The sequence below is a fragment of the Calliopsis andreniformis genome, chromosome 1, assembly GCF_051401765.1.
Source record: "Calliopsis andreniformis isolate RMS-2024a chromosome 1, iyCalAndr_principal, whole genome shotgun sequence".
In the NCBI taxonomy this organism is placed as follows: domain Eukaryota; kingdom Metazoa; phylum Arthropoda; class Insecta; order Hymenoptera; family Andrenidae; genus Calliopsis; species Calliopsis andreniformis.
In genome coordinates this window covers 16137567-16153363 of record NC_135062.1, presented here as the reverse complement: position 1 = coordinate 16153363, position 15797 = coordinate 16137567, and the positions used below count along the sequence as shown (strand labels likewise).

General features: G+C 43.0%; 2 protein-coding genes across 3 annotated transcripts in view; one reads left to right on the top strand and one right to left on the bottom strand.

Annotated features, from left to right (window-relative positions):
• Cad74a (cadherin 74A) overlaps positions 1-15797 on the bottom strand; it is a 34757-nt gene that overhangs the window by 6973 nt on the left and 11987 nt on the right. The window contains exons 1-2 of one of the 2 annotated variants that reach the window (XM_076375013.1): positions 5836-6092; positions 250-553 (exon numbers count right to left, since the gene is read on the bottom strand). In XM_076375013.1, the coding sequence (XP_076231128.1) occupies positions 250-547 (298 nt within the window). In that variant the 5' untranslated portion in view covers positions 548-553; positions 5836-6092. Of the gene's footprint in view, positions 1-249; positions 554-5835; positions 6093-15797 lie in introns of those variants that run through there. The other variant, XM_076375022.1, reaches the window with a different exon arrangement.
• Positions 13898-14976, top strand: Tap (basic helix-loop-helix neural transcription factor TAP). Its single transcript, XM_076376562.1, has 2 exons — positions 13898-14083; positions 14372-14976. The coding sequence occupies exons 1-2, from the start codon at positions 13898-13900 to the stop codon at positions 14876-14878; spliced, it is 693 nt and encodes a 230-aa protein (XP_076232677.1). The 3' UTR covers positions 14879-14976.

The following is a 15797-nucleotide window of genomic DNA, read 5'->3' as shown; positions in this document are numbered from 1 at the left end:
CGAGTTATCACACGAAATATGTCATAATAAGTTAACACTGAATTATTCTGTAGCCATTCCCCTTCTACGTAAAATGGTTTCTACAGAAACAGATTCTCTATGTCTTTAAAGACAAGTAGAATATGCCAGTATTTCCAGATAAGCCAGACACTTAGCATACAGATGCTTAATGGCCTAGATATCGCCGATTATCCATTGGTATTCCAGCGTGACGCTGTAACGGGATACCAATAAAAGCAACGCAGTTACCCGTTATGCTGATGATGACTTCGATCAGGTCCTGGGTCTCTCTGTCCAACGCCTTCCGCAAAATGACCACGCCGCTGTCCCGATTCACTGTGAAGTACTCTCCACTGATGGAGTAGTGCAATTTCGAGCCCTCTGGGTCCTCCCCCTGGAGCGTGTAAACAGGTGCACCAGGTGGTGTGCCCTCTGACACGGCCAACCTGGCCATGTCTCCACCCTGCACGAAGTGTGGTCCTCGGTTGATCACCTGACCCCATGACGGACACCACGTGGAGAAGGCCAACAGCAGAATCGTCCACATCGTCACCTATGTGTTAAGAAAATAGTTAGTAGGTGTAGGTGGCGTAGAAATTAACGTGGAATCGTTTAGTTCTATCAGTTTTACGTGAAATTGCGATTTACCACGGCTTCGTGACTTAGGTTTTTGTAATTAAATCAGAATGTCTTGGAGCAGGTCGTTTAGAAAATATTTCCGCATTTAAACATTAATGTACCGTGGCGAATTGTTGAAATTAAGGTTCTTAAGGATTTCAGGATCTAGGTCTTTGCAATTATACGCAGCACGTGAGAAAGCGTTAGAGGTTTTCGAGAACAGATTGTGTGGAAAGTGAATCTGAATATGTATTTATGGGAATCGGGATTCCTGAAGGCTTTATGGAGTCTATTACAAGTTAAGATATCAGTAATTGTTTTAATAATTCTTCTACCTTTCATAAATGCTTCCACCCATCTACCTTATCATTTAATTACCTTGATTAAAAAGTATAATCATATGTATTGATCCTTGTATACATGCCTGTTACCTGTATTGACTATTAATACGAAACAATGTTTATATGCATTGAATGCAGATTACGACCCACGCTTCAAATTTATGTATTATACATGGTATGTACGAGCTCGCAACTTTCATTATGGTAACCTGGAATAAAACAATTAAGAAAACGTCTTATGTATAAAAGTATGTTCCCTCTTGCGTGACAAACGAACACTTCCTATACCATGGTCCGTTGTGAATCCATTCACTTCCTGCCATCAAAACAGGCGTATCCTGAATCAAAGCTATACTACTTCATAGAATGTTCGACAAAAAGAAGAAATATTTCCTAGAGTCCTTCGTTAGAAAAATATACAGGACTTAAAAAACACTAAAAGGGATCAAATAGAAATTAAATAATCAACTTTAAAGAAACCAAAAGTAAGCAAACAAGCATGAAGCAAGTATCGATGCAACTATTGCGCATACAAGGGATCAACGTCCACGGTTGACAGAAAAGTGCAAGGAGCAGACCTCCAGACGAGTGGGCAGGGTGGAAATAGCTAAACCGCGCGGAGGATGCAGCCTTCTACCGAAGCCACTGGTTTCCACCCATATAAAACGACTTGCTTGGGCCACGTTCTTTCTCGGTATCGAAGAAAAATTGCCTTGAGGCGAACCACGAGCTCTGCAGCCACCGCGTACGGTCTTTGAATGACTTCTATCGGGTAAGTGTGGTCAGTGAAAAGCCGTTAGAAATCAGATTCCATTTCAGGAGTTCGCGGAACTCTGGCCACGCTCCGTAAATTGAATTGTCCTGTTCAGGTTTACCTCTAACTTTTTCCCTCGGCTGCACTTTTCCATTGACAGAGTTGTAATTGCAAGTGGATGAAATATTTATACGCTGAAAGTCTTTCAAGTGAGAAACCATACCATGACTATCACGGTTTTCTAAGTCACAGCAGCTTGCACATACAGGTAACGATATCTCGGAGTCAGTTCAAGATCAGGTCGCGAAATTTCACGGACTAGTGGGTGGCGCATGTCGATGTTACGCGGATCAGTTGCGATCTCCGACAGTAACTTTCTAGTAGAACCTCCGGATCCGAACGAACGTCTTGCACAACATCGGCTGAGATAAACGTAGAACGCGTTCCGTGCTGTTCTCCTTCTGTCATAACTCTCACTTGGAACAGCGGTAGTTCAGACAGAATCAAAACCACTGGAGCAACAACATTTTCCTGTTATATTTAAACTTAAACGATATTCAGACCGTGCTACCCTGGAATGTCAGGCAAGTATTTGGAGCAAATCGCGACCAAGATTTCTGATTGCTTAACGATTCAAATTCTTCGTATCAAACTCCGTCTACTGAATAGAATATTAGATTACTATATTTTTGAACTTTTAAAGAGAAAATGGAATTTTTGTTGAATTGTATAACTGCGTTGAGAGCACTCCATGGGAACAAATCACTCCGCGAAGAAAGAACAATTACAGAGGAAACGTTTCCCTGGTAATTTTCTGGGGTCTTCGTGCGTGCTAGTTGACTTCCGTGTCCTAATGGTTGTTATCAGGCAGCGCCTTCGAAATAGTGGAAATTTCAGTCAGCTCTGTTACTTTTAACTTAATTGTAAGATTATACGGTGTTTGATAAAAGTAGAAGCCTTCAGTTTCTAAAATTAATTGTTTTTCATTTGAAGGGAATATAAGTGTGCAGGAAACGTTATCTAAACTGTTTGCACAGTATCTGCAACAACAAGTTTCTACAGGGCGGTGTGCAACGCGGAAAAGCACGAAGCGTTAAAACCCATGACGAGGTGCGTGTTTGTATCATGTAGATACTCACACGCACGCATGAAACTTTAAACAGAAGTAGCAATTACTGGCAGCTGGGTGTAAAGCGATACCGCGAGATTAAGAGGGTGATGCGACTGCAATCAGAAAGAAGTGCATAGATTGCATTTCCATGGTGCACTGAACAGTCGATGCCCCATAGCATCGGTAAACAAAATATTATTTTTTAGAATGGAGAACAAAATGGAGAAATAAAAAATTAAATAATGTGTTTGATGGGCCAATTTGTTGGTAGTTACATGCGTAATGTACCAACATGCATCCATACGTGCAATTTACTATATGACGTTTAACTGACCGAGATTTGGTATATGGGTCATAACAATTTATAACGTGTTCAAAATAACAGGATGAAAATGCTCCACGCAGCCTCGTCTTGTGACAAAAGGGGTCGTTACTTTCAATCGCTTTGAAATGACAAAATTGAGCCATTGGACTTAAGGAGAAAAGTAGGGTTCCAATCTTTTCTAAATAAGGTCTTCAATGTCTGAAGAGGCACTCAATTTAACTAAAAATGCTGGTCAAATAAAATGTGATACCTCACTGTGTACTCGGTTGCTTTGGATCCTCCTTAATTATACCGATATACTATTAAGTGGATCCATTATTCTTTAATGAATTCAATCCAAAATGCATTGACCACTCTTGAAAACTCAATCAGTATTATCTGTTTATTCAGGTTGGAGCTATTCAAAGAGGACTCTCTAACTCACTGACTTGTCTTTAAATAGAAATGGTAGTTACTTCCAATCAAGCTTGAAACGACACCCTGAAATTGAATAATGGGCCGAACTACTTTACACAAATGTTAGGACAGCGTTTATTGCAACCAATCGATAAGTGTAAAGTATTGGGATTTCAGAATTAGAATAAGTTCTCAGAGATGCAAAAAGGAAATAAATTGAAATAACAATTTCTTTACTAGCGTTCAATATCAATAACTCGTGCAAATGGAATTCCAAAGCGACCATCAAAAGCGGAGCCTGCATATCTAATTAAATGTACTTCTTCTTCGTATTATAATCAATAAAACGTGAAATAATGCCACTAACTTGACTTCAATTTCACAGACTGTTGTTCAATTAATAAGCAAACCGGTTTCGTCACTGGTTAAACGTATTTCACCATTTATTATATCTCCCCAGTATACTACAGAATTCATTTCTACGCTATCTAATAGAAAGCTTTTCTTCGTACGACTACTAATTCCTTTTGCTTTACACGTACTGGCTCGCAAGGATAAAAACAGTCTTCGTACAAACCGCTGCGGCAGCTTGATGAGCCACAATAGTATTCTCTGAAGTAATATGCGGTAAAACATGTCAGCTACTCGGTGCTCAAGTACTCCCTCATTTAGGTATCTAATTATTGAGATAATCGAATACTCAAACACACATGCGCGAAGGTATTTAAGTACTCCACTACTTTGGCGATGAGCTATGCAATCACATATACCTTCCCTCACCTAATTTTTTCTGTATACCCTACGTGCAATTATTCAAATACTTAAAAAACTAAATTTAAAAACAAGATAAGTACCTTAATGTAATTTTTTAGAAAGATTCCTCAATTTTCTCCTCAAGAATGCATAATTTCTCGTGGCCTACATAAAGCTACAACTGGTGCGCCAAGAATTGATACTTCGCAATCGATTCTCGATACTCTCGGGGGTTTCGAAACGCGGCTTCTATGAAATTTCGCGGGCCGCCAACGTCGCGATACCGGTCGAGCTGTCGACATTGGCGTAGGACTGCAGGCTGCCTGGAAAGTCAAGTTTTCGCATCCATGGAACTGATTTTCTCTCGTTGACCACGAGAAAAGCGAACGAGTACGCGCGGGTAACTGTTCAGCGCTAGTCACACGAGTCTCGGCGTCCTAGACTGGTTAATCGTCGAGAAAGGCAGAGGAACGAAGAAGCCAGAAAAGCCTGGCGTTACGACGGAGAAGGAGGAAGAAAAAAACCGTTACAAAGCCCCCTCCACTGTCCTGCCATTACGTTACGCGCCTGGAATCCTGACACTGTGTGACCAGGTGATGCCAGGATGAATGACTAAGAAAAGTAGCATCCTGCCACGCGCTTCATTCTGTTTTCTCTCGTTACTTTTCTTATGGAGTAGGGTTACGCCAGGAGCAGGATGCATTATCATGGCGAGTTTAAGTGACGTTTTTTCGAGGCGCTTTCAAAAGTGTATCCTGCTCGTGAGTGGCTATTAAGCTAGATAGTAGTAAATTGTTGTGAAATTGAAATGTAAGAGGAAGTAAGCTGTGGTTTCATTTTTCTTTAAATAAAATTATCTATGAGGAAATTAGGTAATTAAACCCTGAGTCAACTACACGTTTTTCCTGTTCCACGAACTTGACACCGGTCCCTTGAAAACCGAGACTTCGATTGCACCCGCTAGTTAGACTGGTTTCCTTGGAAGTGACGAAAACGATGAAGTTTGGCAAGATTCGCGTGTTTCAAGTCACTCAGTTGAAACCGAGATCCATGGAGGACATACGCACAAAACTGTGAATCATATTTGAATAATGAGCATTTTAAAATAGCAGAAACAATCTGTACAAACTGACCAGCAATTTTGGAGCTCCTGTGAATTGGAGCAAAGAAGAGAGAATATTACTCAGATCTTGTTTTACAAATTTTTAGGTCAGGAGGTGCGGAAAGTCTTACTCCATTCCAACACGTGTTTAACACTGAACCCACCAAAGCAATCAAAATGGCGATTACTCCAAGAATACTATGTTGAAATTAATCGACACTGAATTACAGCAAACTTTCTACAATTACATTTTATCTGCAGTCACTTGTAACTCTTAGGAGATACGAAAATACAGGGCAGGTAGCATTGTAGTATAGAATGGAGGAACATTACCTAAATCTGTGTAATATTACAAATCTCGAACCCTTCTCTCAACGAAGTCACGGTCGAGCACTCGCGTGGGCGAAACGATACACGGTCCATCGAGGTCCTTACCTCACACAGTCGGTCCAGGATCCTTCTTCCCAGCAGCACCGTATCAACTCATCATCACCACGCCACGTGTTATTCTTTCGTATCACTTGCGGTTCAAACAACGTTCACGTATTCACTGAGCCTCATGACGCACCGAACACCACTGTGCAGAACCACTGGGCCTATCCTCTCGGTTTCATGAGTCGCCGTTTCGAAAAAGAGCCGATGTCTGCCAGCCAATGGACAGGTCTACACTGCATCCTAAGGAGGTATGCGGCCTCCGCTATGGGAGTGGAAGGAATGGAGAGAGAGAAACAGCTCGTCGAAGGAGAGACTACAGTACGTGCCCCGTAACTGCGAGCGAAAGGGGGGCGAACCTTTTTGATTCTTTTGTACCTCGACGTGCCAGGTGAGTCTTTCGTGGTTCCATCATGGCAGGATACAAGCGCGGCAGAGGTAGCCAAGGGACTGCCCTCTGACTAACTGTGCACTGGGATTTTGTTTCGAGTGACTGACAGTATTTTCGAACCCAAATCAATTTACGATGCTCTTCTTCATGGAGAGGATTAAGCGAAGGGTTTCTCTTTCAGTGGAGTATTTGCTTTATATTCTTAAGGGTTTTTCTTTTAAGTACATTTTGTGAGCGCCATCAAGTAACGCAACTTTAAATGTTACAAGTCTCTACTATAGCATCTCATCAATTTTACTTCACTTAAATAGACATCCTGCAAAAAGGCTCATCTTTGATATCACGTAACAGCAACGTGACTCTCATAGGATGGGCTGCACTCCTCAACGAGTACGTGTCACTGGCAATTACCGGATATCTTAGACTCGCCAGTCGGCGAGTGCTTTTTAACATTAATTTATACGCGCAAACCGCGTTTTGCAGAACAAGTTTGTCCCCTTCGCGCGTATCAGACGATTACGAACTTGCAACTCGACCAGCCTGCAACCTGGAAGCATCCTACCGGAAACAGCGTCACGACACACTTACGGAAGGCACGTGAGCTGCATACTTGCACGTAGAGCTTCCTCGCATCCTGTAGGACGCGTGTATTCTCTCGATAATCCGCGACATGCAGCCAGTAATTTCGAGGATAGCAGTTTATCATCGTTTCACGAGAAACGTTTCAAGTGCATTCCATTTCGATCGCTGATAACAGGCTCTAGTCGAACGTGGAAGACGCGTGCGTGGAGAATCCAAGACTCTGAAGAAAATAAGCCCTTTCAGCGTGCGCTACGTGATTAGCAGAGATAAAGGGAATTAAAGCTAGGGTTAAGTGTGCAGGAGTTGCGTTGCTCTTGGCGGATCAGTGGTCTAGAGCTGAGTTGAAGATTGTTTCTTGGGAAACGTGAAGTTTTAGAATAATACAGTAGTTTGTTCGATTCCTGGATTCTAAGTATGTTGTATATTGGAGGCGAAGTGAATGGCACTGGGTAATTGACTGGAACTAACTGTTTTGGTCATTTTCTACTGAAGGCTGCTTGTCTGATAAACTCAATTACATGACTGGATTTGCGAAGGAACTTAATTCAAACTTCACCCAGATCTGACTCAGACCTAGTCTAATTCATATCTAACCCAGATCTAATTCGAAACTTGCTTTGGAAAACTCGAATCGAAGCTGAAAGCTATTATCCAATTACATGTAACTTTACAGAATCACAGAAATGAATCCATTGAGTAATTTTAACTGAAGAATTCTACGTAAATTCTAGACTTCCTTCATATTAGAAAAAATGACTGGAAACAGTAATTGTACCGCAATTTACATCCTTGTCGAGCATCGCCCAGGAACAAGGAAACAAGGATTCCTTCAGGCCAACGACGAGCGTGTAAGCTAGAAACCGCACACACGTGCGAGTGCGACAAGCGTGACCACGCTCGGGCAAGCGAGCACGTTTGCGGCCAGCTCGTTCCATTTCGTGGCCTTCTCATCAGAGCGGTTCAAGAGGTCCTTGCGCAGGATCCAAGCCAGGGAATGTAACGAGCATAGCGACTGTGAGAGAAGTTTCAAGCCAGACCCACCCTGGAATCTCCTTTTTCCTCGATCTCTTGGAAAGGATCGAAAGAAACCCCTGCAATTGTCTGGGGAAAAATGACAGTGTATACAAACTATATAGACACGGCGGAAAAAAAGAGAAATGGTAGAAGCAGACAGGGAAGGACTAGAACGAGACTATTTGCAACCTGTATCCTGTCTCTCGACTTTCGCTTTCTTTTTCTTTGAGTGGGTAGATATTGGAGTAGGGTCAGAAAAAAATTGATAAGAAGTGAATCGTGGTAACTCCAGAGAAAGCAGAATTTTTGTTTGATTTTGGAGATTAGAATGGGAATTCAATATTCTGAGACAGAAAGGGAAGGAGTTACGCAATTCTGATTAGCTTGAGTGGGCAGAAGAGTAGCTTACATCCGGCTGCAGTCCATTCTCTGCTTTGCTTCCATGGAAGTAAAAAGTGAAGGTAAAACAGTCAGTCGTGAAGCTCTACCGAGCAAAGAATATTCAAGCAGCAAAGAAGCTCATAAAAGAATATTGCATTACTGTACGCTCCAAACCTAGTAAATACTTCTCACTCTCCAGCAACCAGAGAACACTGTAGCCACCGACAACCGAGGAGTATGAAAATTGTATCTCGTCCTCAGGCCTCGGTTCGCCAACACTTCGCGCCTCCACAGAGCGAACGGAGCAGTGGAAGGATCCGTGACTGTTGGAAAGGTCGTGCAAACAGGACGGCGGGAAGGAGGACATCGGAGGATCGAGTGGAAGAGAACGAAGCGGCCTGGAGGACGTTGCTGGAAAGATGAGAAGGGGACGTGTACAGTTACCAAAGGCCGAGGCGAACAGCTCCACCTTCTACGATAAAGTATCGCCGGCACAAAAGTCGGATAGAGAGATAGTTTCCCGTCTTTTGGCGGGACGATACCGATTGCGTTCGCTTTGGTGATCGACCGAGCTGCGTTTTCTGCTTCGAGAAGGGGAATGACACTTGTCAGCGGCGAACGTGCATTCCACTTTGGAAGAAGGCTGCTTCGTTAGGCATGTTCTGTCCCAGATCGTTATCGTCAGCAGACAGCGAAGCCAATCGTCTATAGGCGAACATCGAACGTCAGCAGTCGAAGGCCGAGACATTCTCAACGGAGTACTTTTACTGGCGCGTTTATCGTGACGTTAAATGTCAGCTGATAAGCATTAATTAATGTGGAGGGATGCGCAATTACCGCGGAGTCTTGTTCGTATTAGACTGCTCATGCACGCTCTCTGTTTTTCGGAATTTTATTTTTTCTCGACTCGTCATGGCATTAGCTGACTGTCAGCGTGATTATGCAAGAGTCTCTCTTGATAATATGGAGCTGAACTTGATGGATTATTCTTCAGGTATAGCTTCACGTGCCTCAAATTCAAGAAGATTAAACAGTAGACAATAGTTGAAAATCGATCTTTGACAAGCTGTGAACTTATATTGAGGAACTACAGTAGAGATTCTCTATCGAACTATAACTTATTTCACTTCCTCTTGAAGCTTCACCGTTCACTCTATTCATTCCCTGTACTATTCTTCAAAAATTGCCTTCTCACCCGTGATAGTACCTTTCACCGTCATAATTACAGATAATATCTAGCGATCTGATTAAAAATCCTTAATAGTACCTCTGCATCGGCCATCCTCATTACACTCATCTGGATCCACCAGGCACAAAGAAGATTTTCCTTCTCTGTGTACTTCATCGTTACTTCATCTCTACTCTCTGCCTGTTGTAATACCATGGTGTCACATGCAGCACAATGACAGTCGCGTATGTAAGCGATCGCATCACGTATACGTTCCACAGACGCTAGCATTGTTGCGCAGAGTAAGAGGAAGAAAGCCGTGGGATAAAGCGTCGCTGGCACAAAGATCACCGGTCTTGCCTTCTTTCTTTCGCTCGAGGTTCTGCTCGATGCTCGTTACAGCTCTGGGAAAACTCCCGTGAACTATATGAAACATGGGTGTTGCCAGTTAGCTAACCCACTTCCCACGACGTGCACCTTCTGCAGGCGAAACCTTTTACGGAGAACGCTTCTTAGTAGAAATGCCGTTTGCTCGATGTCTGCAACACCTTTGGCTGCCTTGACAGAGCTGCTATATCTGAGAGAGCTGCCATTGGTGCTATTCGAAATTTTCTGGATTTACAGTGGTAGGAAGAATTGAATAAGACTGAAATTCCTGTAACTGAGTGTGTGCGAACGTTCCTCAAAATTGAATTGACGAAAGTAAAATCTATAAATTAGAGTGAGAGAATGATCCGTGAAAGAATATCTGCGCGACTAACCAGGTCGATATTATTTATTGACGTGGCCGATAAATTATCCAATTAGAGCGAATCGCATCGGCAAACCTTCCTCGAACCCTTTTACTCGATCGACAGTTTGGTTCTCTGCGCGCTCACACGCCCCTTTTTTCTTTTTATTTGATTTTCGATTCTGCACGCACCGGGTAGCAAATCTTTCGTGTAATTCCCAATATTTCCGCGGGCAGATCGAACATGTGTCCTGAAACGGCGTCGATTTCACGGAGTCCTTTTATCGCCGCGAAACGGTCACGAATTTTCAAAGTGTGAAAAGGGTTGGCCGCCAGCCTCCAGGACCCTTACCACGGTGAAGGGTATGGCAGCCACTTTGGGGTTGTTGCTCGCTTAAAAAATGAGAGCCTGTCGAGGGATGCTGGGTGGATTCTTGAAGAAATAAATGTAATTTATTGTGTACTTTTGTCAATTTCAGTTTTTAGTTTGATAGAATAATATCTGTCCATGGGAAAATCATTGAATCCTTAAGGAAGCTGAGAATACCGAGAATGTTTCCCTTCGATTGGCGATAATAGTGTCTTTCCTTTAGGAATTTTACTGATGCATGATAACAGCATGCGAGCCACACATAATTGCGTTTGGACGCCGACTGCCGGCTTTTTTGCATTGAATTTCTTCTGTGCCCTAAATGGAAGGCAGATAATGATGCGTTTAACGAGCAAGAATTACGAAACTGTCCGACCATGTGATTTACATAATTGCAACTCTTCCTGACGCATAATTTCCTGGACGCCTTACTTATATTCTGCTCATGTTCCTTCTTCGCTAACGTTCACACTTTTTAATCAAAATGTTCGCATCACATTTCATTAAAATTCATTGATTTATCTTTGACACATTTCTAGTGATCGTATTTCACGTAAAATTATTTACACTTTCGTTCAGACGGAGAATGAAGCGCATCAGGTAGATAAAATTCAAGCGTATGAATGGTAATCGATGCTACGCGATTTGCATGATACGCTTTGACACGATCCGATTGAAGCTATTGAACTTATTGTCAGTCAGAGCCGTGCATAATACACTTTACATAGGTTGCATTTGCATCTAAAGTGAAAAATACTCGAAAATTATGCTATACCTTCTCTCTTTATCAAATCTCTTCCATGCTCTCTTCTAAGAAATCCTCAGTCTTCTTTTCTAATTCCTCCCACTACTCTCCGATAGAGAAGAAAGAGTAAAGAAGCCCTCTGGAAAGGCCGAGGGATGGGTCAACGAAAGGGCAGAGGTTAGGGGGTAGAGAGTAAGGAATGGGGAGTTGGGGGCTGGGGGCTGGGGGCAGGGAGTAGTGAGTAGAGGGTAGGGGGCTGGGGGCAGGGAATAGGGGGTACGGGTAGGGGGTGGGGGTAGAGGGTAGGGGGTAGAGGTAGGTGGTAGGTGGTAGGTGGTAGGTGGTAGGTGGTAGGTGGTAGGTGGTAGGTGGTAGGTGGTAGGTGGTAGGTGGTAGGTGGTAGGTGGTAGGTGGTAGGTGGTAGGTGGTAGGTGGTAGGTGGTAGGTGGTAGGTGGTAGGTGGTAGGTGGTAGGTGGTAGGTGGTAGGTGGTAGGTGGTAGGTGGTAGGTGGTAGGTGGTAGGTGGTAGGTGGTAGGTGGTAGGTGGTAGGTGGTAGGTGGTAGGTGGTAGGTGGTAGGTGGTAGGTGGTAGGTGGTAGGTGGTAGGTGGTAGGTGGTAGGTGGTAGGTGGTAGGTGGTAGGTGGTAGGTGGTAGGTGGTAGGTGGTAGGTGGTAGGTGGTAGGTGGTAGGTGGTAGGTGGTGGTCGGGGGTAGGGGGTGGGGTAGTGGTGGGATGACATAAAGTCCCCCAAGTACACCAAGGTACTCAGCTAAGGAACCTCAGAGGTTCAGGGGAGATCCGTCTCCGGAGAAGCCCAGGAGGAATCTGAAGAACTGATGGTGCCGCGGTTGTATTTATAACTATTCTCAAGAACGAGTTAATGACGTCAACAAAATTGATTGGTTGGCTATTCCCGCCAGATCAAGCCACCGAGAAATAGTTCTTAAGAGGTTGATGTACAGAATAAACTAATGGTTTCAGTGATAATTTTCACTGCATATACTATCAACAACAATTTTACATACTGTTTAATGCAAATTGTTAAGAATTATTATTTTCCTCGAATGATTCATTACTATTTTCGAGGAAAAGGGAGACGACGTGGATCAAGCCTCGATTGAATCTGATATTGACTTACCTGGTTGGTTACTTAATCGATCCAACGTGTCAAATAATTGCGAGCGCTGTGATTGATGGACGTTAATACTTGTAGAAATAATCGATTATCGCTTGTCCTATCGCGCTACCGGTGATCCCTTTGCATAGTGATATTTCATGGGAGCTGGGAAAGTGTGTGTACTCTTGCGTGCAATTACACACTTCACGGGGGCTCGTCCTGGGATTAGATTTTCACGTGGTAATCATTGATATGTACCTCGTTTTAAGTTTGTAAAGAATATTGTAATATAATATGTGAAAAATATAAATGTAAGGTGGAAAAAAGGAGCTATTACTCATCGATTAATTTAGGAAACATGGTCGCTTACTCGTGTCAATGTAACTGATCGTTTCTATAGTGATGAGCATTATCAGCTGATTAGCGAATATGACAGATGGCCGCGGTAGGTTTTATTAGATTATCGTCCACTTATTTTCTACCGCAGATCCTAGGACAGCGTTCAACGACTAGGAGTGAAAATTTAACAAGATAGTGTCGAAAAAAACCAAAAAACGATCACCTTTTGATACAGTAATTCAGGTGAGTCAGAGAAATTCATTTAAGTAATTAAAAATTATAACTCATGATTAAAAATGTTTGGCAAGGTATCTTATACTGTGCCTCTGAATCCCCTCTCTGATCGCCTCCTGCTCTACAAGGCAGTAAACGCAATGACTGCTGCAAGGCGTAGCTCTAGCAACTATTCAATCTAATGATCACTCTATTTTCAATGTTTTCCAAATTTCATAAAGACTATTCCTCACATTTGTTCACACCTCACCAAAATAAATTCATGGACAGCAAAATGCAATACTACTCTTCGGAAAAACACATTTACTACCACTAAAAATAACAAATATTTCCAAGCCTGTATTAAAAAATGCCCTCACCGACAATCTTAATAACAGCCCACAAAATTTCGTACTTGTACTCACACGAGAACCATAAAGAGGTGTAATCGCCCTAGAAACCTCTAATCTCCTAAACTGGACGGCTACATCACCATGGCACGCGTCTAATGCATACACAGAAAGTAGTGGGGTGAACGTTAGGTGCCCCTTCGTCGTGATTATGGGGTGAGCTCTTGGTACGGTGCCCCATAGAAGGCGGTCCGCCCCTATGGAGGGGGCAAAATACCCCCGGGACAGTATATATGCTCTAAGAGCCCCATGCCACTTTCGCAGTACCAAATTGTACCCCGCCTAGAACGGTCGTCGCGTTTCTTATTTCGTTTTTCTCGCCGCTAGTCGGTCCTTTGGCTATGCCGTGATCTAAATCTTCAGTAATATCTGTGCAGAAGCTTCTAAAAAATAGTACAAAACGAAATTAATTCGTGTGAAGTGACTTGGATAAATTAATCGAGGATTACCTTTCCAAATTCAGAGATTTATCAGGTAAGATTCAAGAGACAAAAATTGTAAATATTAAATATTAATTATTACTGATGGGAGGAATAGGTAGGATTTTAGAAGATGTGTAGGTATGAGAATAATTTTACAACTTTTGCCTTAGGGAAGACCCACTATGTCCTCGGAGTACTCGTTCTGCAGCGAAGGAGGATTCGACGAGCTCTCAAGCTCCTCCGACTCGGGCTTCGATGTGAGCTTCGAGTCGCCTAAGCACGAAATTCAGGCAGACACACTATTCCCACCAGCGAAAGAAGAGAAGCGTAAGAAGACTCGGAATACACGGTGCAAGAGCCCCACACAGGTACATCAACCTAAAAACCTAGAAACTCATCCCTAACTAAAGCCTCATTTAGGGGATAGTCACCCCTCTCAAACCACACAAATCTCATTTCTTCATCTACTCCAAAGTTCCTAATATTAAAATTCCTACTCAGTTCATCAAAACAGTGAGTACTCCCCATCCCCTGATCAATACGCTTTAATCCAATCTCTTCCTAAAAGAGCCTCAACCACCCTCACCAAGAAATCTCTTCGAGAACTTAAGACAGAATGGAACAATCGTCTTGATCGCAGCATTCATTCGTTGCAGGTGCTCAGGCTGAAAAGGAACCGTCGCATAAAGGCGAACGATCGCGAGAGGCACAGGATGCACACTCTGAACGACGCTCTGGAACGCCTCAGGATGGCGTTGCCCACTTTCCCGGAAGACACGAAGCTGACGAAAATCGAGACCCTCCGTTTCGCCCACAACTACATCTGGGCGCTGTCACAGACCTTGGGAAACTCGGAGACAGGCGAGATCACAGTGAACGTGGGCAACGTGACGGTGAGCATCAGCGAGAACGGAAACATGATCACCTCCTCGACCGGAAGCTGTGCGGTGGCCGCGCAAAAGCGACTGGGGCCCTCCCACACCGCCTTCCCCTATCCGCAGGAGCGATACGTCCCAGAATGGCAGGAGTACGACTGCTACAGCGATCAAAGTGTCAGCCCTCCGATGCAGTATCAACCCTGCTATGATCAGAGGATGTACCACCAGCATCAACTTCCGGCGCCACATCACATGCCGCATAATAATATGTACCAGTGTCTTTAGAGAATTTTTCGTGAAAGATGGACTACCTTTGCGGTGGAATTGGAACATTGGGTGTAGGGAATTTGGGGGATTTTTTGGGGTGTAAATTAAATATTGAACTGGAGTCTGTGGAAGGTTCAAAGATTGTATTTTTCGAAGTTGAAGTTGAGTATCGTGGGGTACAGTAGTTGCAAGTTGCATGAGTCATCGCTGCACTTCGTGACCCTGGCTTGGGGACCAGACGCGTCAGTGATATTGGTGCAAGCAGTGAAGGGTTCTTAATAAGGTTTGTAATTGATCGTTTGGGTGATCTAGATTATGGTATCAGAATCTTCTGAAGTTTCTAAGTTGGGACCTCTAAAATCATCGTGTGGTTCTTCTACCATCTTCTAGTGAAACACTCAATCTTTCATCCTCAATGATCCCAAAGTAACAATTTTTATAGCAATTTGCAAGCAACACAGTATTTCTGTTGCATGTAAATTGTCATTTTACTGCATATCGCGTATGAAAATTGTAAAAATGAATAGGCCAGTGCGCAAGAGATGATCGTTATTTACTTTGTAAGAGAGCATTCTATTTGCAACGAATTACTAGGAATAGGTTTAGTTGTAAGTTCGCCATAAAAAGGCATTTCCTTTCTTAGTTTTCTATTTCGTTGAAAATGTAATTGCATCTACGAGGATAACAGAGATACGATGTTCGTATGTTTTACAGACACGTACTAAATCGCGTTCCTTTCCTTTCTAGTCATCGAAGAATCTTAAGTTGATCTCGAACGCTTGATCTCATCGTTTTATTTCTAGGCTAATTACATAATTTAAGCATACAACTCCGACAGTGCTCTTATCGGATCGTGGATACACCGATTCAGGGAATATATATTGTACAGAATTTATATCTTATCAATAAATCATATTTTACCTAACTCTGTTTGCTT